The sequence below is a fragment of the Pezoporus flaviventris genome, unplaced genomic scaffold (assembly GCF_033815535.1).
Source record: "Pezoporus flaviventris isolate CSIRO_AGI_PZ_B2104156 unplaced genomic scaffold, CSIRO_AGI_Pfla_v1 ptg000078l, whole genome shotgun sequence".
NCBI classification, from domain to species: Eukaryota; Metazoa; Chordata; class Aves; order Psittaciformes; family Psittacidae; genus Pezoporus; species Pezoporus flaviventris.
The window spans coordinates 11,320,746-11,346,851 of record NW_026892626.1 but is presented as its reverse complement, the minus strand read 5'-3'; the positions used below and the strand labels follow the sequence as shown (position 1 = coordinate 11,346,851).

Below are 26,106 nucleotides of genomic sequence, written 5' to 3'. Positions count from 1 at the left end.
ACAGAGGGCTTCTGGAAGCTTGCAATAGTAAGATTGAATTTAGGCAGATTATAAAGGAAAACACAAAACCGGCCCCCTGCATGCAGTAACTAAAACTCTACTGAAAAAAGTGACAAAAAGAATAGCTTTATTGACCAGCCAGAATGAAACCAGACAAAGTCAATGAGAGGACTAAGTGATGCAGGCGATTGGTATTTGCATGTCTGACAGGCAAACAAAGGCTTCCACCTCCCTTTCCTTACCCAGGCAATATTTCCACTGCCATCTGGAAACACTGAACCCATGTAAGTTCTGGCAGGCTGACCCCCAGATTTATTTTCACAGTTTTTAAAAATACAAGATTTTTATTTATTCATTGTGAATAGATTAAAAATACAGCATTATAGCAATATCATTCCAAGAGTCTGTCAAATACATAGTTTTTCTCTTCCAAAGAATGTCATAGAAGAAGTTGTGCATATTTCTGTAAACATTTTCCATTTGCAAATTATCTGTGAATTCCATTTATTGTACAGCTAAAAAATATGATACCACCTTCGGGCAGAAGGTAGTCTGCATCACTAAAAAAGTAGTATTTGCCACAAAGAATTAATCATCATAATCTTTCCACTGAGCTGTGTCCACATTTACATAACAGATCTACAGAGAACTGTCAGCAACTACTGAATTTAGCAAATTAAACTACATCAAAAAGTGCCAATAATTACACTCTATGCCCTTTATGTACACGTTTTGGATGGGCAAACTCAAATTTCCTCTGTTCCCTACATGGTGGTTGTTGCTGTTACACGTGCTTCCTTCTCAAGCAAGATCTCAAAGACTTGGCAGCAACACCTTACGAGGAAAACAAATCCTTCTGTCTGAGTTTGTTATAATGTCTACACCATATCATTTCTGCACAAAACAGTTACTATTCAGCTGTCTCCAGAGGGGAATGGCACCTTCATCCTTCATTAAAAGCCATTAAAAGCTGGTATTTTCATGTTATGAACTGAAGAGCAAAAAGGCCACATCCAAGAGGCTTTAGGCACCTAAAGCAGAACTTTGGCTAGGCACTTAGACCATCCATCTGACTTGAGATCCTACAAACTCTGGTTCTATTTCAGCTTATTAGGTCAAAAAATCTAAGTCAAATTGAGATCTAGAAGTTAAACCTTCCTCCATTAGTGGGTGAAGAGCTTCACCTTTACAATAAAACAAAACCAAAATAGAAAGACCATATGCAAGAAAATGTGGCCATGTTGTCGCAAGGCTACTCATAGCTACAGCTGCCTGGGGTAACAGCATCCACCCAGAAGTACAACATCCAAGGATAACTTTTCCTTCTCTCCCAGAAAGGATTCAAATCTTCCCATCTCATGTCCTTAACCACCAGGATACCGCCTCTTTCAGACACTAACATCATGCTTGAATATTGTTTAAACGACAATTCAAGATATGAGAAATACAGAGAGAGACTTTTTACAAGGGCACATAGTGATAGGACTTGGGGGAACAGAAGATTTAAACTGGAAGATGTTAGATTTAGATTAGACATTAGGAAGAAGTTCTTCGCTATGAGGGTGGTGAGGCACTGGCACAGGTTCCCAGAAAAGCTGTGGCTGCCCCATCCCTGGCAGTTCAAGGCCAGGTTGGATGGGACTTGGAGCAACCTGGTCTGGTGGAATCATAGAATTGATTTGACTGGAAAAGACCTTTAAGATCATCAAGTCCAAAGGTGTTCAAAGGAAGGTGTCCTGGCTGGTGGCAGGGGTTTGGAACTAGATGATCTCTAATGTCCCTTCCAACTGAGACCATTCTGTGATTCTATGATCTATTTGACAGAGAGAGTAAATGGGGAGCGCAACTTTGGAGCCCAATGACAGGCACTTGCACAGGAAAGGACAAACTGATTTCTGTTCCTCCAATGGTTTCTACATTTTACAAGAAATTAATATTACTTGGCTATGCATGCAAGAAATCCCAATGAAATCAACTGCATCATCTAGCACCCTGCTTAGTTTAAGCATGCTTTTAAAAGCTTAGCTAAGTGAGGCTGGTGAACATTACTGGTCATTCAGCACTTCAGAGGGGCTGCTCCTTATTCATATCAATTTACACCCTCAGGAGGCTGTAAGGCTGAGAAGCTTCCATCTTAATCTCCTGCAAAATGAGTGTAAACCATGACCAAGAAATAGAAACAGCTTTTGTACTAACTGTACAGATGGCACAACAGCTTTAGAATAAAACACTGGATTTGGAAGAAATTTATCTCTGTACAATGGTAATTCAATTACCACCATTTATTTGTCCTCCTGTTACTGATTAGGGTTATGCAAACAGGACACAGAAAATCAAGTGTATGGGGATAATACTGTTTTCTCTTTTCAACCAGCAATTTTCTCTAACTGGCATTTGAAACCATTCACAGATAAAACACTATTTTAAAAGCTATCTGAAACAAATTATTTTCTATACATAAAAACAGGTAAATTAACAGCCTCTAACCTTTTCAAAACTCCCTCCAGAAATGGTGGAAGGTGTATTTTCACTTTAATTGAGATGATCTAGCTTCACTGAGAATTGAGATGTTACTGTAAAAATAACTTCAAGTTATCCATATATTGCAGATCTTGCTACTGTACATCACTGGACAAATATCACAGAAGATCAGTAGAATTTTATGTAACTAGGTTATTATTTGGTGCTGACAGTCACCTCATCAGGAGCATCAGCCATTTTCTGATGGTAAAATATGCAATGTTGTTAGTGAATAAAACATATTCTACCCTGAATATCCTCATTGCCAATCAGAAGCACCTTCCCTGCCCCTCCCCACGCTGTAAGGATTCTACCTGGAATTCATTTCAGAAGAGTAACGGAAGTGCCCACAACACCAGTGGAAAAGAGTGGGACTACTTATTAAAATGAGTAGCTGCATGCTTAAATTGAAAATTTACATTCACATGCAAATTTAGTGAGAGACACCAGAAATGAAGAAGAAATGCTGAGAATTTAGGAAAATGTTTTTTTCCATGTGTGAAAAGCAGAAGAAAAATGTAAACATACTGAACATTTGCTGTGTAAAAATGACATCTGAAACCTAAACAAAACAATCAGGCCCTTCAGTTCTAACAGTTAAAAGAATACAAAAGGTCAAGTGTGCCTGTATTACAGCTTTCAAACACCAGCTAAGCTATGACACCGGACACACCCCTTACAATTGCATTTTCCCCCTCAAAAATAAAAATTAGAAAACTAAAATACCAAAAAAGAAACTGGTAACACCACATAAAAATACATCTTTTTAGTTGCAAATGCAGCAAGTTTATAAAATAATTATATACAAGAACTGCTTAATTGCATTGTTATTCTTCCATCATCGCCCAAGCCTCTTCTGCTTTTTGGTAGTACTGATTTGCCAGTCTGCCTTTCATAGCTTCCATTGCTGCTTCTGCTGCTTCGGTGTACAGCTCACCTAGAAGAGGAAATAGGATCAGTTGTGTTGACAGGGTAAAGAAAAAACATCTCTTTATCCTGAAGCAATTAAAGGATAAAACCAGAAATTGAAGTCAAACTACAGGGCTGGATGTATGGGTCTATTTTAATCGTGTCAGTAGAGTTACATTAGCTGGAAATCTGGCTTTTCTTATATGAGTGGCTGCTGATGGCTCTTCAATGTATTTGGAAGGTCTGGAAATACAACTGGCCTGTAGGATCCTCCAAGACAACTCTAGGGCTTAGATACATGACACGTAGATTACACAACTAAACCAAAGCTGTGTGGGGCCTGGGAATCATGGGTGTAACTCAAAATACAAGCAGCAACCTGCAGTTCAGTGGCCTGACATAGAGTGAAAGTTGCCTGCTAGTGACTCAGTGTGTCACAGGTTTGGACCTGGCACCGCCTACTACTATCATTGGCAAGATCTCTTTCCAGCCTTGCATCACCCAGCATCATTACAGCTTCAGCCACACATCTGAGGATACTGATCCTCAATATGTTTTCTAACAGCTGAAACAGTTAATGTATTTTTGGGGTACATGCTGGGGGAAAGGGGAACGAAAAGCAGGATTACTGATTACAGAAACAAAATAGGGACTCACCTGATCTCTGTGGATCCTTATTCAGGTGAAACCCTCCTGTCATTAACATCTCTGCTTCCCTTGCCAGGAGCAGATACCGGGGCTCATCCTGAGTGCCATCATATTCACCTCCCTCATCATAGTCAGTCATGTTCAGTGCAGCATTGTACCAGTACAGTGCCTCCTTCCAATCCTGTACTCTGAAGTTAAAAACACATTTTGAAGACAGGTACAGTACGAAACAAATGTACTTCGCACTGGAGAGTCAGTGCTAGTTTTGCACTAGCTTCTCCAATCCTTAAAGCTCTCAAAGAACACAAATATTTTCATGCAGGCTCACTAACTGCACAGCAGCATCAGGTCACTATATCAAAACAAGGCTGGGGCCACTTTATGCAGTAATTACAGAGAAGAAAGTGTCAGACTGAGTGCCTTCCTTGTCTGAGCTTCCTTACTGGTTGTGTGTTTTTGTTTTGGCATTTATATTTGTGACAATAACTGATTTAGAAATAATCCGAAGTTGCAGAGAGTCTTGTTTCGTAAATATTTTAAAAGCAGCAATTGAGACTGCTCAGTGCATTTCAGTGAGAAGTTTAATGTCATTTTAAATTTCACCACTGCTAAGAGTTTCAGTGTTGTGCAAACCAGAACACTCTCATGTAAATAACAAAGACGTGTTACACTGCAAAAGCAGAAAAGTCATTATCATCACCTGGTATATTTAGTACTTAACAAAATTAATACACATCCACTCTTAGAAACTCACCTAAAATGCTAGAAAAAAAAAAATTCTCAAACCAACATATTGCATAGCCTTTCAGCAAGTCACAATCTAGTTCTGAGTCACAATACTGCTCCTGTCAAGGTAGGAGTGCTGGCCAAATCAAAAGCAACTTAATGACGTAAAAGCATTTTCAAACTTCTTAAAACTTAGGATCATCCTTAATTAAAAGTAACATCCTCAGCATTAAGACCACGTTCCTCTGAGATTTCCATTCCTACTTCTATTACGAGCAGCAGCGAAAGACTACAACTATGACAGATACTTCATTCATCTGACTGCATCTTATCTATAGTCACTTTAAGGCTGCACCTATTTCTCCTGTCCCCCAGCTTCTTTCACAGCAAAAAAAGTGGTTTCAAAAAATCATGAAGGAGGACACATGGCAGTTGTAAACACTTTTAACTTACTTTTAGGGTACTACATCTCCAAAAGAACTCCTGTGTTTGTTTTTTTCCACTGATCCCAGGATTTTCAAGTATGTTCAGTATTTTATTCACATCTGGGTAATTCAAGTTTGAAGTAACTCCAACACACTACTTCATAGCATTACTTTTGACATAACAGTTATTTACGTGAATGAAAGACACACAGCAAGTGCTTCTCTGACTGCCCTCCCCCCTCAGTGGAGTTTCCACCAAGTTACTCAGTCATGCACAGTACCTGTCTGAACCAAGATTTACACCTGTATCATATGCTCTTGCTACCAGAATCATGGAAGGTCGGTCTCCAGCTTCTGCTGCTCTCAGCAAGTAATCAAATCCTTTATTCCTGTTTTCCTTTGTGTCCTAGTAAAACAAACAAAACCTTTAAAATGCATGTTTCTAAGTAAAACTACCTCTTCCTTCTTCTAACACTAAATGCAGTTTCTCCAAGTCAGTAATGGCTATAATATATATTATAGTATATATTTAGTATGTCTGAGAAAGAGGCCCAGCCAAAAGAAACTGAAGCTGAATAGTAAAGATCACTTTAGAAACTTCCCAAAGGTATGCAGTAATCAGCTAGCAAAAGCAGAAACAGGCAGCATTTTTTTGCTGCTTTGCCCAAGTCCTTAATTACAACATCATTTATTTTCTCTGAAGAGACTACAGAACACCTAATTGTGGTTATTATTTTGTCTATTTCCTGCTATTGTTATATTATTTCTACAATGGACCACAATTCTACATTTTGGCATTTTCTTTGATCTGTTTACCTCAAGAGTGACCTCAGAAAGAATGTGATGTGGCAGCTGAGCGCACATGAGTCCTAACCCAACGATGGCTTCCAGCTCCCCGCAGTCTGCAGCATGCTCCAGGTGAAACAGGGCTGACTCCTGATCCCATTCCTTGTCTTTCTCACAGAAACGCCCAGCTTCATGATAGCGAACCATGGCCAAATGAACCTAGAACACAATTGTAAAGGAGACACAAGTACTAAGTATAGACCCGATCCTTCAGGAGCCCTATGCCCACACTTAGGCACAAAAATACTTCTCCGAGGTGACTACTTAAGTCTAATCATGTACCTCTGACTGAGCAGAGGACTAGTCTGGTAACACAGACTTGGATCCCGATTTATGCCTGAACAGATTAAACAGGCAAAAAGTGATGATTACATGCAGTGCAGCTGCCTCTCCAGTTCTGTACGTTTAGACACACAGCTTTATAAACCTGACTACTAAGAGTAGTGCCCTAAACAGCATACCAGCAGGTTGCCACACCAGAACACCAGATCTCAGGGGCATGGCCCAGCATATCTCCTTGGGACTTGGAGACCTTTCGGAAGGAGTCATAGTTAAAGGCACCCAGCCTGCAACTGCCTAACACAACAGCCAGCAGGGCAAACGGCAGTGAACATAGGTCACAGGCTTTATGTACAGCAATGGCCATCACAAGAAAAAAAACTGACCTGAAGCATAAAAAAAATAAAAACATCAAGGTTATCCAGGGGAAAATCCTCATGCCACTGAAGTAATTACTGTTGCGGGGGAAGGATTTTATTCCAAACATACTATAGGATTTTGAGGGTTTTTTAATCTTCCCTCCTTAAGGAGGGACAGGTTTCTTCTCAAACTAAAAGGTCTGAGAACATATGAGGCTTTCACGATGTTCACAAAGATCTACACTGGGTGCTTCGAGTGTGGACTTAAGTCCATACATAAACCCAAACTTAATTCACATTTACATTTTATGGGATAGTCTAGAGTAAAAAAAAAGAGTTGGTCCATGCTGCCATTTTTCAGAAGCCCAATCCTGCCTATTTGCAAGATATGTGGGTCAGGCACATCATATCTGTCCCAGTGTATCTTCTCCGTGTGATGCCTTGGGAAAGGCAGATGAACCAATAGCAGGGTCCTTCCCAAAAGAACCCAGATGTTGTATGTCCAAAAGCAGATGGAATTCATGGGTTCCTAGGCTTAGATCTCCCTTATAAAAATATGACTAGGTGACAGAAAGCTATAGACATGTTATTTGTTTTCACCTGCACAAATAACTCATGCAGGGCAACACCTCCATATAAATAATAAATGCAAGATACCTCTTTCCAGTTGGAAAGAAGATTACTAGACCCATCCTACCTTCCCAAGGATGGACTTCCCAATTTTCTTTTCAAGTTCTAGTGCATTGAGCCTCTGAATTTCTTGGGCAACACAGGATGGTCTGTGGATGTGGACTCTTCTAGAGTTGTACAGATTCAGTTTCTCCACACTGATCTGAAATAGGAATGTACGGTTATTTTACCTATAATTAAAATTTCCATACTACTCAAATGGATTACCATCCAGAAAACAAAGCTACCATTAATGTTATTACTTACTAGTAAATACTCTAATACAAGACATGGCTTTCAAAAGTCATGTTTGTAGCTAAAAAAATGGTTACTATTCTTCATTAAATAAACAGAGTAAAGCCCTCTTTTTCTAATCTCTACATCAATCATCTTCCATAAATGACAGCAGTGAAGCAAAGCACGATCTTTAAGTTCTGAATCAGAAAAAAAGGTACTTACAAAAATAAACACCCAAACCAGTCATACTGCAAACACTGAGTTTTATCCACGCACAAAACATATAAACCCATAGGTTTTAATAGAGTTATTTAAGTTTATAGCCACAGAAATCACAGAAGCTGTTACTTTGTAAAACACACAAGAAGGCCTCGTTTTCCCTAGCCGAGTTAGAAATACAGTAGAGAGAGCATGTGTTTCAAAACACTGCATGTTTTTAAACAATCATCCAACCACATATGGAATACAGTTCCAAAAATAAAGTGCAGAAAGGAAATACAATCTAGGTAGGCAGAAAAAAAAACCACCACAGAACTGTAATTATTTTTTTAAGTGATAAATCTATGCGTAATCACTAATTTATGTCAGGGATCAGTTACAGAGGTGACAAACGGTTTGTAATGATACTTCTTTAAATGGAAAATAAAAAACAAAACAAAAAAAGGAAACAACAGAGTGGTAAGTTAATATTAATAAACATTATGTAGCTGAAAAGGAAAAAAAAATTATATCTGAATTAGTGATGTGAAGTCAGATGGCAGTGGAAAAAAGGACAAGCACAGTGCCAAACTTATAGTCTATGAGTATTTCTGCATTATTTACCCTTGCAGAGCTTCCCAAACTGTCTTCATCAGATTCATGTCTTCGGTTGTTGTTTGAATGGCCCTACATTAATGTAAAGATTTGCATCGTTTAATTTGCAGCAACTAATGTGTGCCACTTACCCCTCTAGACTATTCCTAGCCAGCAAAATTCATATTGACAATGACCAAAATAGCTTCCACTGAATTTTTTTTCTCTCAGTGATACCACAACATACAAAGAAGCGTACTGAAATGGTGTGCATACGGTACACCCAGTTTTCAATCCTGGAAACTGGGTATCCCATGACAAACACCTTCCTGCTTCGAAGGTGACAAACGGAGTGGTATCTTTGGAAGCAGCATTCTCTTTCCTATCTTCTAACTAAAGATGTGATCAAGATCTTCAGGTCAAAAGAGCATTTACTTAAAAGTTTGTATTTTAAAGGAGTAACCGTTAAGCCACAGGAATTCTAAAGTTGCATATTATTAACTGACAGCAACATTAAGTTCTGTAATATCACAAGCCACATAAAGTCACAGAAAGTAGAGAGGGTAGAAGAGTGAATACAGAACAAATTTATGGATTCCATATGACAAGCAGCTGGCTACATTTCTCAAATGCAATACAGAACACTTAAAAACCCCCACAAGAATATTCAATCAAATGGAACGTCTCCTCATCACAAATGGTCTTTTTCTTGTTAAAGTATTACTAACGTTCTCAAGATAAGTAATTCCACAACATGTGGGAATTTCTTTACAATTGTTTCCTTTTTCTACAAAGTTTAGATCAAAAAGGAATAAAAGATAAGATTCTTCTATGGAAACAATTCAAGTATGAACAGGCCCAGCTCTGCTAAAAACAGAGTCAGGTTCTTACCCTCTCTCTATGATCCAGATCTTCTAGCTCACTTCTCTTTTCACTGGGATATCCACTGTCTCCACCGTTTTCACAATCCTACAGAAGAACAGAACAAAACATCACAGCGTTAACATTAATCTTTGTAAGGATCTCAACTTGACGTTTCCCAGAGGAAACCTGCTGCTGGTTCAATATGTTGGAAAGATATACTGGATGACTGTATGGTGCCCTACCTCTAACAGACAGAACAGGACTTCATAGTCCCGAAGGTACTGCCAATTCTGTGTTCTTAGAAACACACAAAAAAATCCAGGACTCATGTACTTTATCAAATCAAGATTCCACTTCATATAGTTTTCAGTCTTCAGTGGCAGCCAGTTAAAAGATAAAACAGTAAATGACATCCCCTGGTACTAAGGCTCTAGTGTTGGAAAATTCCCATTGCAAACTTATTGCAGTCTCCTCAGTGAGACTCTTTAGTATCCCACAGTACCAGTATTTGCGGAGACTTAATCAATGGGGATTCTGTTTAGCTTTGGCACAAGTGCCAAAGACACAACACGCTGGCAGGGGAACAGACACTTTAATTATCTGTCAAAATACATCAGACGTAATTAAATACCTGGAGGGGAAAAAAAATAATGAGTACTATTTTAAAATAACATGTTCTTCCTTTACTAGAAACAGCAAATGCAGATAACGTGACCTGCAGCAGTGAAAACTGGCAGAGTGACTTTATGTGCTCTAACTGAACAAAGTCTTCAGGCAGTCCTTTAAAGACACATTCATTGAGGAACTGCAATTTCATTCTCTGTTGGACAGATACTCACCCTTTGGTTATCAAGCTGATCATAGTCTTTGTGAACAAGGTTATCTACTTCATTGAACACAGGCCAACCTAGAAAGAAAAATATTTGTTTCTAATTGTAAGGATAACATGCTTGAGGAGAAAAATCTGAACACTATCATTTTACCACAGTCTTTGCATAGAAGCATCTGTGCATTAATTATCTACACGAAAGTACTTTTGGTTTTATTTCCACTCCAAGAGGAATGCCAGAGACAAGTATTCTGGACTAGACACCACATGTTGTTGTGTTTAAAACCAATAAAACAAAACAAGTCACTGTCATATGTTCAGGACCACCCCAAGGAAATTATGTATGAGGCTCACTCACAAAGCATGTCCATCTTTTGGCTGTGAGGGGTTGCTGAGGAAGGAGAGCAGGGCAGAGAGTCAAATGCTACATCACTCATGCTTTCATCTCCAGAGTTCTCAGACAGGCGGAAGAGCAGAGGGGGTCGGCTACCAGAGAGCGTCCTCACCCGGCTGCTGCCACACTTTTCCTCTGTGCCACGGAGAATTGTTTGAGCGGATTCCTTGGCAAATTAACAAGAAAAATCCCATGAATAATGCTTCTCTGTATTCTAAGCACGCTACGTAAGACAGTGTGAATGCTTATTAGGAGTTCTCTACAAAAGAAGGTGTATAAATATGCACATTTATACATAACTATTTGCTTTGACAAGTTCTACACCCTAACAAAATACCAAGTCCTGGCATTGTTACAGTTAGAGGGAGTTCTGTTTAGGACAGAATGTTATTCAAAGCATTTCATCAAATCCCACTCCCACTAATACCATTTGAAACCGAGATCAGTTAAAGATGAGCAGTTCTTTTCTTTCTATTCTCTCCAACTTAGGTTTGTGAGATACCAAACTTTCTAATGATTTCTGCATTCAAAGATATACTTGGTCCTAAATTACATGTGTTATAAAGTTCCCTATTAAGTAAAACTACAGTGTTAATTCAGAGACAACTATGGATAAGTCAGCTTTAAACTGCAATATTAGTGATTCAGGTGGTTTTATTTGCCATGCAAATAGCACATTTCAGTTTTATCTACAGTGCTTTTAATGTCAGAATAAACCACTTATATTGCTTAGCTACACTTTTTGCATCAAGCACTTACAAGCAATTTTCTGTTACAATCCAAGGCATCCTTCTCTTTGGATGAAAGATCAAATGGTGCAAGCCCCATACTTTTGCAAATCTTGTTGCAGGAATGAGAATGGAAGAACAAGGCCATACCTCGAACACCTACAGCATTACAAAGAAACAGAAGTGAAGAAAGGGTTTATTCAAAGTTTACACAACAGTTTATTTAAAAGCTAGAAGTCCCAAAGCATGTTCTAAAAAGTCAAAAGAGAAAGAAAGTGCTTTGTAGCACACAGCTCAACCTACTTCCATTTTATTTTAATACCTGTAAGAACTTTTCACTCTCTCTGAAGAGGGTTAAAAGAAGTTTGCAGTATCTTCAAAAGCTATGTATGCACAGGACATAGGGTGGTGAGCCACTGGAACAGGTGAATGTTCCATCCCTGGTAATGTTCAAGGCCAGGCTGGACAGTGTCATGGGCAACATGGTATAGTGTGAGGCATCCCTGCCCCTGGTAGGGGGCTGGAACTAGATGATCTTAAGGTCCTTTCCAACTCTAACCATTCTATGATGGAATAAAAAATTAATTTGGGTGCATCATTGAGAAACGTAGCTAAATTAGATTCTGCTTACAAAACTTGCTATTTCCTATGAACAACTTCCTGTATGGACACCTGGAGCTTTAAAAATACACGTATCTCTACACAAAATTAAAGGCCATGATTAATGCTCTCACATTGCAGGAAGCTAGTTAATTTCATTACTTGTTTTGTTTAAGAGTAGGCCAAGAGACATGAGCAAAGATCAACTCTTATTTTAAATCTGCCCTTGTGTGACAGCTACCCTGTTCAGGCACTCCTTACAACAGACCTTCCTCAGCTGTTTGCAAGACTCTCCGAAATGTGCCTGCTCACTCAGCCACGTGGTGGCTACTGAGCAGACAGCTAGGAAGAGAAAATAAGCACCCATGACCATGTGAAACAGGATTATTGATTTTACCTAGGTTGCCGTCCCCAAAATCTGTACCACTCTCTGTATGGATCTGAGGGTCCGTGTAAAGATCTCCAACACCCTGGATGTCAACAATAATGAGTTGATGTCCTGAGCGCTCAAAGGTGAAGTGACTAAAGGCCTGGGAAGAACCATAGAAGACATCTGAGAAAACTCTCCTTTGATCCACTGAAAACAGCAACACCTATTTACCACTTACAAATGGGCAAAGAGTTCTGATAACTGTATTAGTGAAATATAACTGGTATAAACATCATGATGAAAGCAATGAGAGACTTGAAGCAGGTAGTAAATAGAGATCTCTGTATTCCTCCTTCCCGAGATTCTGCTTTCTGCTACAGTCTTCACCTTAAGAGGGGAGCTGCCTGGCAGAGCAAACAATAGTAGGCTCTGAAGCAAGTGTAGAATATCTTCTGCATAAAATTCCTGGCTGTGCCTGTGGATCTCCAAGCTCTGCAGCCCTGGCATTCTGCATCCTTCTGCCAACAAGCAAAGCTCTGCCACATTTTAAGAGGAAAAAAAAAAAACCCAAACAAGAAAGCACCAACAAACAAAACTAAAACATTGCGCATCCCCACATGTTCTCCTTCCCCTGCTATGCCCTCTCAGAGGTCCCCTGAACAGCTGATCTGGCTCTACATTTGTGTGTCAGATAATGAAATGCACATTTGTACTCTTTAAATGCAGCATTTCAAGAATCGGGTATAAAAAGCCCTTCTCTTTGGCACAAAGCTGAGACATTAGGAATCTTCTGGGAAGGCCTCCAAAAAAGCACTGCCAAGACTGAGGGAGGTGACTGGTGGTGATAGACAAACATTTTAACTGCAGCAAATCCCATGAAACATTTTGTTCCCAACCTGGAAAAGCATAGCACTGATTCAATGTACAAAAGACAGGCCAGAACATAAACCCTCTGCTTACATTAAGCATCACAACAAATATCCCTCAAGCCCCAGTAAAATACTCTTCTGCTATGCTGACCACTTTGCATTCATTCACCAATAAAGCTCTTTTATGAGATCCAAGAAACATTTGAAATCTGTACTTTTATTTCTATATGTAATCTCAGATTCACCTATTCAGAGACTGTAGCTGAAAAAAACCACCCAAAACAGATTCTGTATGCAAATAGACTAGTTTTTTTATTTATACAAGTTGGATATCTGCCACTTCCTTTTGTATATTACATGAGGCACCAGAAGACTATTTAGTACATAGTACATGACAGGTCCCTCTCCCTGCCTTAATTTGAAGAGTTTGAAATACATCAATCCCTGCAATTACAAGAAGAGTCAAAGAGCTTAATGTTTCCAAAGAGTGTTCTCCATGTTCAACTCCATTAAAATCGACAGACACTGAAATGCAATGAAGCAGCACTTGGCACTTGAAAGAGCAGGCCCCAAATAAGGGGCAGACATACTGCAAAAAGAGAAAATAATTTGGCATTGTACTGGCAAACCTGCAGTTTCCTTCCCTGGCAGCAAAGCAAGACCTCTAGATGGAGCCAAAAAAATTCCCTGTAGCAGACTCTCTGGAAAGCGTTAAACAAATTCTTACTTGCGGGGTAAGACGAATGTTGTCATCTCGCACAAATCCAGAATTTGAGTTGTATTTTATGTATTTGCCCTCAATGTAATGTTCCAGGTGAAAAAGAGGCTTTCCAGGTCTGTTCTTCATTTCGATAATACACATCTGTACTATATCCACCTGGGGAGGGAAAGAAGATAAACAATGACTAATAGAATACTGTGTTCAGATCAAAGCGTGTGTGAAGCCGCCAGCTGTGAAAACTTTCCCAGTGAAAGAAGCTGAACAATTGCAAAGATCTGTCTGTTTATCAAGGGGGTGGGGAAAAGTCACGTGCTCCTCAGGTTATTAGAGGATTTCATAAATTAGAAGTCACTTCAAAAGAGCTCTGCAGAACTTCTGCCATATATCCTTCTCAAAAATGCTTAGTAAGGTTGGCTTTCTGTTTTATTTCTGTGGGTACTTTAAGAGTGTCCTGCAAAAAGTCTATGCCAAGAGAGCAGAACATATCGTAACTACTGCACAACTTCAATAAATGCCTTTTCAGAGACGGACTGAAGACATCTATCATTCAGGTATTTCTGTATCCTGCCTCACCTCCTTCCTGTCCCAGACACATTCCTAAAGGAGAAAGCATCACAACTCTCATTTTGTTAACATCTTTTCCAACATAGCATTTAAAACTTCTATATTTCTAGAGTCCTCTCTGTACACTCTACTCTATACCTCACCTTGCTGTTATGAGATTGATAGTTATTAGCTAAACTTCATATGAGAGGCAACGCACATACTTCACAAAAACACTCATTTTGGCTATTTAGTTGTTAAGGCCCCGATACCGAGGCATTCTTCTTGACCCAAGCATCTTGTCACATGCCACACTCAGTCAGTGGCAGAGCCAAAAGCAGGTACCAAGATACCACAGTGCATGCTCAGCACCCTCCAAGCTGCCTTTTCCACTTACTTTAAGTCATAGTTACATTCAGTCGGTACCAGCTGCGGATTAAAGGGACTTGACACTTGATTGATACACACCATGGACATACTCAACTAAGAGTGAGTATGGGAGTGACAGCTACAGTCTTTCATCCCTGCACTTTAGTTTCTTGATTTTTAACAAGCTAATTTCTGCTGGAGGTGCTTTTGTCCAGGATGCAATGGCAGCTTCAACCAGCAGCTATCCAGCCTACCACCATGGAAAAGGACAAAGCTATGTTGGCTGTACATAATGTTTAGCACAGACTCCAGCCAATGAAGCAACAGAACCACCTCTCCCTGAATTCTATGTGCTTATGCGCATTCCTAGCAGAGAGGATGGGAACTTCTCTAGATACAGTGAGCCTAGTCTGACATTTCACCCACATGAGAGTTTCATACATCTTCCTTCATGCTTTGCACTTAACACAATGTGCTCATATTGTTACTGAGACACCTGAAGGAAGCAAAGCCACAGTATCTTCATTTTTTCTAAAATTACTGATCACTCCTCAGAAATCTGTATTTGAATCGCTTCATAAAGTTATTCAGGTTTCCAGGTCTTCTTAAAAATCAATGCTACTTTAGGTGCTTATACAGGTTTACAAGATTTAAGCATCTACATTCTTGGAGCACTAACAGTTAAGTGCTTGCCAAGACTGCTGCTGGCAATAAATTCTGTGACATATCTAGTTATCTCAAAAGCAGCTGGGCAAATATCTAAAAGAGCAATACAAGCACTATTTTATCTGAGTCTTCAGTCAACAGCTGAGAACAGTCAGGCATTCACACACAGCCTCTAATCCTGGAAATATAAAGCAATTTCTGTATTTACTTCATTAAAAATCAGCTATCATTTAATGGAAAACACAGCAGGGCAGAAGAATCTGCCTAAACAATTACATTTAATGGAATGCAAACAAGTAATTCCCTTTAAATTCACTTGAAAACTAATCTAACAGGAGAGCAAGAGTGCAACTTTTGCTTAGCAAGATCTTTGAATGTACCTGTTTTGGTGGCTTGTGCCGGTTGTACTCCTCTCCCCAGAGTTTTGCTTCCATCTGAAGTCGGACATCCTCAAAATACACATCCCTGCCCACACTCTCTATGTATTGCTTGGCAACATAGTTATAGGCACCTTTCCAGTTCTGCGTGTGTAAGAAGTTAGACAGCTTTTTCCTGAAAGACAAATCAATTGTTGGTGAAAGGAAAACACAGAATTTTAATTCACTCTTTCCCAGGTATTTGCCTGCTTGGACAAAGCCAGGCACTCCAATCAGCATTACCCTCAGTCATTTACCAGATATTCTAGCTGCAAAGTGCAGCACAGGTAGGGAGCAAGGGGAAAAGCAACATCCCATCTGAATGGCTGGGATGTACCAGAGCACCTGATCAGTTTGACTGCAGCTACTTCGACTCTGAATTTCCTCCTTTTCTCATGTCCTTTCCCACCCTGCTCCCCTCAAACATGGAGCATAAAGGGTATAAACATAGAGTATAAAAGTATAAATGCCCTGTTCTAATGTCAACAATTATTTTCTGCGGAAATTAACAGGGAGCGGCCTTTCAAACATGAACTGAGAGGAGAAAAACATCTTCTATGATAAGAGAAGTCCTGCTGCCTTCTCAACAAGCAGGAGTGACTACTCAGTATCCCCCATGCTCCCAGAAGGAGAACTGAAGGGGGAGGAGGAATATGAAGAGTATCTAGAGTAAGGCATGTCTGGCTACTAAGCAGTTCTCATGCACTGCTCAGTAACAAACCATGGTTCTCTTGGTGCCATGGCAAACTACATTTTGAGAAGCTGGTAGCAGCACTCAAACTCTCAGCATTCCCCTCCTTCCTTTCCTCTCTCCCTCCCAAGACCCTGGTGGAGAAGTACAGGGGACACTATAAAGACAAAGCAATTTCAGATTGCCTGTCCTCCAGCATGGACGGGGCAGTTGCTAGAACAGAAGCCTTGGAAAGAAGGAACAAGCAAGTGAGGAAAGAATTTAAGGGAGGACGTGAAACTTTTCCAGTTCTCTGCATAAAAAAAGCCAGCTTACGTGCTCTTTCTAAAGCAAATACTCTCTGAAGTTCATTGAGCCAAGCACAGCTAATGCTGCTGCTGTCATGACTAAAGACTTGCAGAGTTGCAAAAATTTGGAAGAAAGAGCTCCAGATGAGAAATATCAGTGCACCATGGAGAGCTATGGAAAAGCCAGCAGCAGGAAGCTGACATACGAGTTCTGCTTTCTTTTTACAAAAGGTTACACCAAAGCTGCAAAGAAAAATTTTTGTTAATGGCACTACTCAAGATACCATGTAAAGGGGAATTTGGTAAATAACAAGAGCTAAAAGCAATGTCAGCAGACTAAGATTTGTTACTTCCTACGCTTAATTCACTGCTGTTATCTATCTGGTTTTGCAAGAACAGAGCCTCCAGCACGAGCTGACACTGAAACAATGCCAAACTGGAAGACTGAGGGTTACTTTTCCTCTTTTTTGCTCAAGTAGAAAAATCATGTTTCTGTCATTCAGGAGTTTCTCTCTTTCTGGACATGAAATCAGAAGTGAAATGCAGTTTCTCTGGATACTGCAACTGGAAAGAAGGGGAACAATCTTAAACACGCACATGAACATTGTCCAGGAAACATTCATTTCCAGAGCCTGGAAAGGCAGGGTACTCCTCCAGCATGAACTGATTTATAGCTATATAATGTTCATGCCTGCAACTATGTTTGCTAACACACTCTGAGGAAAGAAAAGCTCCTCCTCTGCCTTCCCTCACACTTTACCCTTCTGGGGAGTGTAACTGTTAGTGTTCAAGCTGTGCCTTACTCAGAACAAGATGAGTCTGCAACACGTGATCTTGAAGCAAATTCTGGAGGGATAACCTTCTTCACCAAGGGAAGCATTCTAAGTTGAGACTGCACCATCCAACTATTCACTCCCCTTTTCTCTGCCTAACTACAAGCCTACAAATTAGCCTTCAGGCTGCACACACCTCTGGCCTCGTATCAAATTCAATCATATTTTAGCACACCAGGAACACAGAGAAATGAAGTAGCTGCTTCTGTACTTTTATGAGTATATTGCCCCCAAGAGACTGTGGAAATAGCATGAATTTATTAATTGTAATTTTCAGGGTGATTATACTTGCTGGAACTGGATATGACTGCATATTAGGTGTCCCAACTGCAGTTCCACTACAGGCAATGGTTTGACTTTCCCAAGCAAGCTCACTGGATGCTGCATCATGCTTGCTTGTTCTTCCCTTAAAAGAACGTTCTGCTTTCTGAAGCCCACCCCCTGTGCTGCTGCTGGAGTCACACAAACAGGAATGAACCCATCAGTTACACCTTTCAGAAACCTAATGGGCAGGCAAACTTTACAGCTTCCACCACACCTCAACGAAATTCCAGTCACCACAGAAGAAAATACCGCACAGAGACCAACAAAGATAAAGCCAGCAGGTACTTACGTTCTGAAACACTCCCGCATTGCTCCACGACCAAAAGGCTAGAGAAAAAACAAAAATAGAGCATTGCCATTTCCACAGAGTTAATTTATAACCAGTAAGACACACAACCATGTTTTCCCCTTTATATCCTGTAGAAAGCAGTTCTCAAAACAGGCTCTATATAATATCTATTTCCTCAAAGAAAAGTGAAAACCCACTGGCAGCGTAGGTAGGAATCTGGGGAAAAGACAGTATCTCATGGAAGAGACATGATATGACTTTTGAAGAAGCTGTTCAAATTCTCTCTCCAGTTTGGAGTCAGCTCTGCTGTGACTGCCTGGAGAAGCTAGCTTTGCAGACCTCACATTCTCTGTATTTAGGCTTCCATACAGGGTGCTCCAAAAAGAGCATCACCTTCGCAGATGCCAGATACTACATCAGTAGCAAGGTGACTCCAACATAGCGCCAGCTTCACAATTTAACTAGGAAGCAACCAGTAGCTTTTACCCTCCCATACTGAAAATTCAATCAGTTTTCATCCTAAAAGCAGAAATTATCTGGATGCACACAAAATAGCAGGACTACTGTCAGGCAGCGAGATGAGGCCAGCAGGAAATGCAAGAGAGATGATTGGGAAAGGAACAAATGCCTCATGATGCTGACGGGGAAGGGCTGACTCTATGTTCTACCCTACTCTGGCAAGAAAGTGCTTTGGTGTCCTCTGCTGGGACACCAAAACATAACGGCTAAGCCAAGGAAGAAGAGAGGTAGGAGAAAAGGATGACATTGGGACTTAAAAACTTCTATATGAGGAAAATATCCCGCTATCACCATTCAGAAACAGGAAGGAAATGACAAATTAGCTACTAATAAATATGAAAGACTGTGTGATCTTACTTGTGAAGCCATCTTGATGAGGACTTCATCTTCAACCCAGTCCCCAGTAACCACATTGTACCTGCAAAATCGGGAGATGTGCCTCTTAGAAAAATGCAGAGAGAACCCAAATCCCCCCATCCCCAGTGCCTATCCGTCCTTATCTCCACTTGGCTGCTAAAAAATGCTGCTGCCATATCTACACAAAAACTTCCAGTCTTTCCACCGCACTCCTGTCCTCCTTACTTAGTATGGAAAAGAAGAAATACATACAGCTCTTTGAAAAGATACCAAATCCTACTGACAATGAATAGACTCCACTACAGAAGGTAAACTCTTGCAACACTGCAAATTAAACTTTATCTGCTTTGATGTTAAATCTCCTCCTCCAGCAGTACTCTGGGGACAGAAAGAGTCTTACCAAGCCCTACAAATTGGACAGGTTGCACTCCCCAACCGTGAGCTTGCATAAACCTGGTTATGGCTGGGGATCTGCTGAAGGACTGCAGAAGATGTGAACAGAACTCAGCACCAGCTGCGCCTGTCAAAAGCACTGGGGCCAAGAACTGCCCACCACTGCACCAAGGGAGGAGTACGTCTCTGCACAACCCTATGACAATACAGAGTACGACTGTGGTTTCTCCCCACACCCTTAACTCCCAACACAGTAAAAGCCAAATTGAGAACCACAGTGGTTGACTCACCAACACGACTGTTTCCAGACTGATTCTCCCAATGTGTATCAACTACTTCACACATGCAGACACCCCATATACCCCCTTTATATATTCTGTAACACCCTAGTTTGTGCAGACAAAAGGCATGAAATAAGAATATCAGAGCCATTTCAATAGATTATTTGAGTAGCCTTAAACCAGTATTATCACTTATTTGTATTTTAAAATAAGCAAACTATTTCAGGACTGTATGGCTGACCAGGGACAGATAAGCCTATGGGGAAGAGAAGCACTGTGTGACAGTGCTACATAATTGGAAGGGAGGCCTTCCCAAACACTGACACTAAGTGGTAATTAACTGGCCTCTAACTCCTACCCTTTCCACCAGAAACCTGTGTCAGCAGGGTAAATGCTTTGGCAAAGCCTGTGCTAAAGCACTAAGCATAGTTTCAGGGCCAAACTCAGTTTCAGCACGTACACTATACTGAGCTATTCTTGGCTTTATAAGAACTTAAATTCCAGCCACATGCAGCAACACTGCATGGGCAGGCAACAGTGAAACTGCTATTTTAGGAAAAGCACAGAGTGTTAGGTTGGGGTTTTTTCTGAACTATTTAAACTAAGTATGCTGCTTTTTATTAGGATTCATTTGCTTATTAGATTAAGTTTACAGCAATAGTAAGTCAACTAGAAAATACTTCTCAGCCTTGTTTCCTGTCTACATTATGGCAACTCAGATACTACTTAGGTAGGAGAGTAAGTGAGCGTGACACCGGTTTGCTGAAAGGTATATTTTTTTTGATGTACAGTATTTACGTTTTCCTGGGAGATTCAGTTGACGCACTTACTCTGGGTATTATCACAAGTTCTTCAGCCATGTAATTACACATATTCTGCACTACACAAACACAGCCCTTGCATAAACCAGCACATTCTGTTTAACATCAGCACTAGAAGCAGAAAGACCAACAGACCTGTAACGAGTGGCATGTTCTGTCTCAATGTCCTCAAGATGAAATTCTGCCCACGGATCAGGCATGTGCTTAGCTTTCTCAATAGCATGTTTCCAGGCTTCCTGAAGAAGTTAAAACTGGCATGTTATTAATAATCACCATCAACTCACAACAAAAACATTTTCTACAACACATCAGGATCCCAATGCTATAGAGATGTGCAACTACATGAGCCCCCAAAGCACTACTCAGAGGGGGACCAAGTGGTACAGAAACCACTCCCATTTTATAGCTTCAAGTATAATGAAGCAGTTCAGAAATCCAAAGCATCAGGTTTCAGTTCAATTTGCACTGCTGTAACGTTACTGTGAAGAGAATCTGATCTAGTATACACCAAATATAATTAGCAAATATCTCTAACATATACTACAAGCAGTGATAAGGCACATCTAGATGGTATTAATTCACTTTTGCTGGTTGATTTTTAACCTTATTGTAACAGTATATGCTGTTGGGTAGATGCGTATGTTACGCATATGTGTAAGCACAGAATGTCCATCAGCAACAGAGAATTATGGACAAAGTTCTGTAAATCCCAAGGCCCCAAGATTGTGCTCAGCATAAGAAAGAAGAAATAAGAATGCTGTAATATTGGATTATTATAGCAATTCCAGGCAAGTAGCTATTTCAATGTCTACCAAGTCAGCAGTAAATAATCAAATTAGTTTTCTGGAATATAAATAGTCTTTCTCTACCAGTCAATTTAGGTCCTTTTCTGTTAACATCTTGATCTTCCTCTTTTTACATTGGACTGTTCCAAGAGAACAGGAGATATGATCCTGTGATAAGCCAAATGCCTATTGCAAAGGTGAGCAGAAGAAAAGGCTACTCTGCACCTCTGCCAGTAAAGAAATACTGAGCTCTGATGTCTTATTACTGCCTCTGACCGAGTTTCAAGTATGCAGAAACAGTCTTTTATTTAAATCTCATTCAAAACTTAAAATGTACAGTATAAATTGGTGTCACCAATTACATCAATAAGTTTTTGAAACAACTGAGCTTTTAAACTGTTTATTTTTATTTCTGCTGTAACTTTGCATACCCTGCAAACAACTTAAACGTTCCCCTTTCTGACAATAAAGGCAGCAAATGAATACAACACTACAATAAAATTTTAACAAAACATGCTGAGAAAGATTTCCTATATGATCCATGAGAAAATGAAGTTGCCTCAGATCATGTGATGATTCACACTTCATATGGACCTGGGAACTTCTATACTTGAATATATGTGAAAGAAAGAGAGAGAGAAACAAGTAGAATTGCTTGGTCGATTATCTATGTCAAATCATTCTTGAGTAGTGTCCCTCTCCAAAGGTGATCTGGGTCCATGCTAGGGAACGATTTAAATAAATTAATTACTTCTCTTTGATCTTGTGAGGTGCTTTGTACAAAAGCTGTATTTTAATCTTCAAACAGAAGACGGACTTCATGGTCATGGGGCTAACAGTGCAATTTTCTCCCACTGTAAGGCATATGGCTGCCATACTAAGTATATGTCTTGCATTCATTTTTGTCCACAGTAGGAAATAGTGTGCAGGAGCAACCACAGATACGCACTTTAAAAGTGACCTTTCAGGGTACAGAACAAAAGACGAGTATTATTTCATTTAACATATATCTTTTTTAGTTTTGACTTGATGACTTTTATGGGCTGAGACAAGCAGTTCTCCCAGACAACAAAATAACAAACTAAAAAAGGACATAAAAAGAAAAGCAAGCCAAAAAACCTTAATGCATCTATTAGATAGATACATGTTCACATTTCTTTTTAACCTACCCGACTATGGTCAACCACAGAGCCATGCTTAGAACGATGCTGTGTGTCATTCTAAAGGATGCATGAGAAACATAAAAGTAGGAAAACACAGGTGATAAGACAAATGATTGACAAAGAGTCTCTGTTCTCTTCGTTAATTAAAGCAAAATAAGGAAAAGAAAAGGTTCTTCAACTGAAAAGCCACTCTTCAATTTATATTCACATATTCATAGATTGTTTACATCTGGGAACAAACCTATCAAGGTAAGTTGGCAATGTTTTAATTTGAAACATCCTTTTTTCATTTTAATATGTTAAAAGGGTGTTGCCTATGAATGAATTAATTACTGAGTCCTGCTCAGAGGCAGAATTAGTAACAACTCTTGTATCGGTCTGCATCTCATTATCAGGGGTCCATAATGCCATTAGCTTTGGGGTCTAACAGGTAGACTCTGATCAGATCAGGCTGTGGTGGTTTAAGATGTTACCAGCCCTGGCTGCTTCACTGTTGGAAGTCACCATATCTGCCGCTTAAGCACCAGATGGAGCCTTGCTTGCTCCCCATCTCAACCCCATGCATCTTACCTGTGACAGGAGCTAAAATGTCCAACTAGGTCAAAGCATGGGCACATATATTCTTCAAAAACAACATGGTATCTTAAGAGGGAGGAAATAACTGCAAGATCTTAAGTCCTTATCAGTTTTACCTCAGGCCAGATGACTCAGAACTCACACTGCAAGCCCAAAGGCAAGTGTTTAGTACATGCTTAAACACACATAAATGAAGACTAAGCTCCCTACCAGGTCTTAACTTGCTTAGCAATAGGATACACTAAAATGTGTCCCCTTGTCTATATCTAAACTTTTACTTCCTTAGGAATATGTTCCTTTTAATGTCTGTATTAACTAGCCTTGGCAAAAATCTTACTGTAGACAGGGCAGATTCACTTTTAATGTGCTACTTAATGCTAGCTGACTGAATCATAGAATGGCTTGAGCTGGAAGGGACCTAAAAGATCATCTGGTTAAAACCCCCTGCCACAGGCAGGCACACCTTCCACTAGACCAGATTGCCCCAATCCTCATCAAGCTGGCCTTGAACACTGCCAGGAATGGGGCAGCCACATCTCCTCTGGGCAACCTGTGCCAGTGCCTCACCAGCCTCAGGGAAGAATTCCTTCCTAGTATCTAATCTAAAGCTACCCTCTTTCAGTTTAAAACCTTGTCCTATCACCACTTGCCCTTGTAAACAGTAACAGTCCCTCTCCAGCTTTCTTCTCAGACCCTTTAGCCACTGGAAGCTGCTCTAAGGTCTCCACGGAGCCTTCTCTTCTTCAGGCTGAACAATCCCACCTCTCTCAGCCTGTCTTCATAGCAGAGGTCCTCCAGCCCTCTGAGCATCTTTGTGGTCTCCTCTGGACTTGTTCCAGGTCTATGTCCTGAAATAAACCCTTTGGTATCTTTCCAGGAATAAAGCATTCATTAGGCATGACCAAGGTTTTACAGTACCTACTACATAAATATTAATATTTACAAGAAGAAATGTGTTAATACAACACATTAAATCCTAGTCTAGACAAAATCTAAGAGACATGCTCTTTTATCACAAAGGGTGCATATTTGGAATATCTAACCTATAGAGCGAATGTCATTTGCATTCTTGAGGCTCCACTGCCTGGCCTGATCTGTGCAAATGGTGCCAAGTAGAACAGGACACACTGCCAAGGAAGCACCAGCTACAACCCCTTTGACCCCTCTGCAATGCTTTGATTACTGTTCATTTCAAAAAGGGCAGCTGCTGCTTGAGTACACTGTCAGGAAATACTGCCAGTGTGACACTTCATGCTCATTATTAAAAGCTCCCTGGGCAGTAACTATAACCTAAAAAGCTACCATTACAATTGTGTATGCCCAAATAAAAATATTATAGATTATTATGGATTTTGCAAGCAGAGGCAATAAAGTATCTTCCGTCAGGCCTCAATTCAGCTTACAACAAGCATAATCTTTTAAATCTCCCAATTAATGTATTGCTTTTTAAATGGTTTGATCATAATGGCTGTTAACTGTTCACCTGGGTTCTGCTATCTTTGTAGATTAAGACCTCCCAGTGAACTAAAAGGGACAGTAAGCAATTCAATGGCAGTGTCATTGGCTTAATGGAATTAACTGCAAGTCTGGAAAAAACAGATTATTTTTTCATTGAAAAGTGTTAGTTGCAAGAGATGAAGCAATTAAGAGAATCTCTCGTGCCAACTAAGTAAAACCAAAACCTTCTTGAAAGCTGAATCAAACACTTACCTTAAAGCTAAATGAGTTTCTAGGAGAAGAGCTTGAACTGTACTGTTCAGTTTTTGCTAAATTGCTATAATAATTGTCAACTTTGATACTGGCAGACTTGTTAGAAACTGGATCATCAGTTATTGGGCAGATAAAATAACTGTCTTCATCATCACTATCAGCATCAAGATAATTCCCAGAGCTGGCTGTAGTTGATCTGGCATTATCAATCCCTTCCATACGAAAAATAAGGTCCTCGTCTGCCATGTTTGTGGGAGGTTGGCTGAACTCCTGCAATGATTAAAACAACCACCATTCCAACGCACATGCAAATGAAGGGAAGAAGCTGGGTGGGAGAGAAAAACAACAAAAAGGTTGTTATTAAAAGAACAAATGATGCATAAAACTGATCTCAGAAAACTCTTGGCAGAAAAAAAAATCATTTGCGTATGGCTACATAAAAGCAATCCCCAAGTACCCACATGTGGTTTTGAACACCTCAGTGCTATATTTGGCTATCCAGAAGGCACTCACTTTTTAACTTGCTACAGGACTGAGAAAAAGAAGATAACCAAGTACAGAACTATGAAATCTGAGGACTGCAAACACCACCTATTGCCTCTGGCTTGCAACACGTCCTCCTCTGAATGGTTTTATTCTTCCTTACCTAAAATGCTGAGTTTCACAACACTGGTCTTAGAAACCTGAGGGGGTTTTACCTTTAACCATAGTCAGGTTTTCAAGTTTTTTCAGGATAAGTCTTTTCAAGGACATTGCATATAAATTAATAGCCAGATGAGCCAAGAGTTATCACTAAGACAACATAGAAAATTGTCCCACAACTGCCGAGAGTTAAATTAGCTTTTAGCTCACGTATAGCCAACAGTCCACAGTGGAAAGCATGCTGGGGAATGTGCAGTACACTATCCAGGCTACACAGGATGTCCTTGGAGAGACAGTACAAAAAAGGCCAAGAAAAGAGGCCTGCCCCACTCACTCACTAGCGGACCTCAGAGGCAAGAGGAAGTATGTGTAACGAGTACCTCAGTCCTTCTGTGTTTTACTCTCTGTGAAGGGATTGCTTGGGACAGACTTGTGCAATCTGAACAATGCTATTCCAGCTCCAAATAGAGCAGATTTGGCAGCACGCTGAGCTGTGTTCACTTTAAGCAAAGAGCTTACCCTCCCTGGTTAATAGCTCATTTAGAAAGGGACTAGAAAGCTTGATTTTGTCACTGGTTATTTCAACTTCGTAGTAGCTTCCTGGATCCTAAGAGAACAGAATAAGCAGGGTTTGGCTTCTCCTGGGTCCTAGCTCC

At 40.1% G+C, this 26,106-nt stretch overlaps 1 protein-coding gene across 3 annotated transcripts in view; it reads right to left on the bottom strand.

Moving 5' to 3' along the window:
* Positions 1-3,271: 3,271 nt before the first annotated feature.
* EEF2K (eukaryotic elongation factor 2 kinase) overlaps positions 3,272-26,106 on the bottom strand; it is a 28,505-nt gene continuing 5,670 nt past the window's right edge. For 2 of the 3 annotated variants that reach the window (XM_061474168.1, XM_061474167.1), the window contains exons 2-19: positions 24,809-25,133; positions 22,529-22,579; positions 20,710-20,810; positions 19,080-19,140; positions 18,204-18,241; positions 15,744-15,915; positions 13,792-13,941; positions 12,223-12,355; positions 11,257-11,384; positions 10,462-10,663; positions 10,114-10,181; positions 9,302-9,379; positions 8,441-8,503; positions 7,410-7,544; positions 6,045-6,233; positions 5,510-5,634; positions 4,087-4,265; positions 3,272-3,457 (exon numbers count right to left, since the gene is read on the bottom strand). In XM_061474168.1, coding sequence (XP_061330152.1) covers positions 3,348-3,457; positions 4,087-4,265; positions 5,510-5,634; positions 6,045-6,233; positions 7,410-7,544; positions 8,441-8,503; positions 9,302-9,379; positions 10,114-10,181; positions 10,462-10,663; positions 11,257-11,384; positions 12,223-12,355; positions 13,792-13,941; positions 15,744-15,915; positions 18,204-18,241; positions 19,080-19,140; positions 20,710-20,810; positions 22,529-22,579; positions 24,809-25,054 — 2,229 coding nt within the window. In that variant the 5' untranslated portion in view covers positions 25,055-25,133 and the 3' untranslated portion in view covers positions 3,272-3,347. The remainder of the gene's footprint in view (positions 3,458-4,086; positions 4,266-5,509; positions 5,635-6,044; positions 6,234-7,409; positions 7,545-8,440; positions 8,504-9,301; positions 9,380-10,113; positions 10,182-10,461; positions 10,664-11,256; positions 11,385-12,222; positions 12,356-13,791; positions 13,942-15,743; positions 15,916-18,203; positions 18,242-19,079; positions 19,141-20,709; positions 20,811-22,528; positions 22,580-24,808; positions 25,134-26,106) is intronic. The other variant, XM_061474170.1, reaches the window with a different exon arrangement.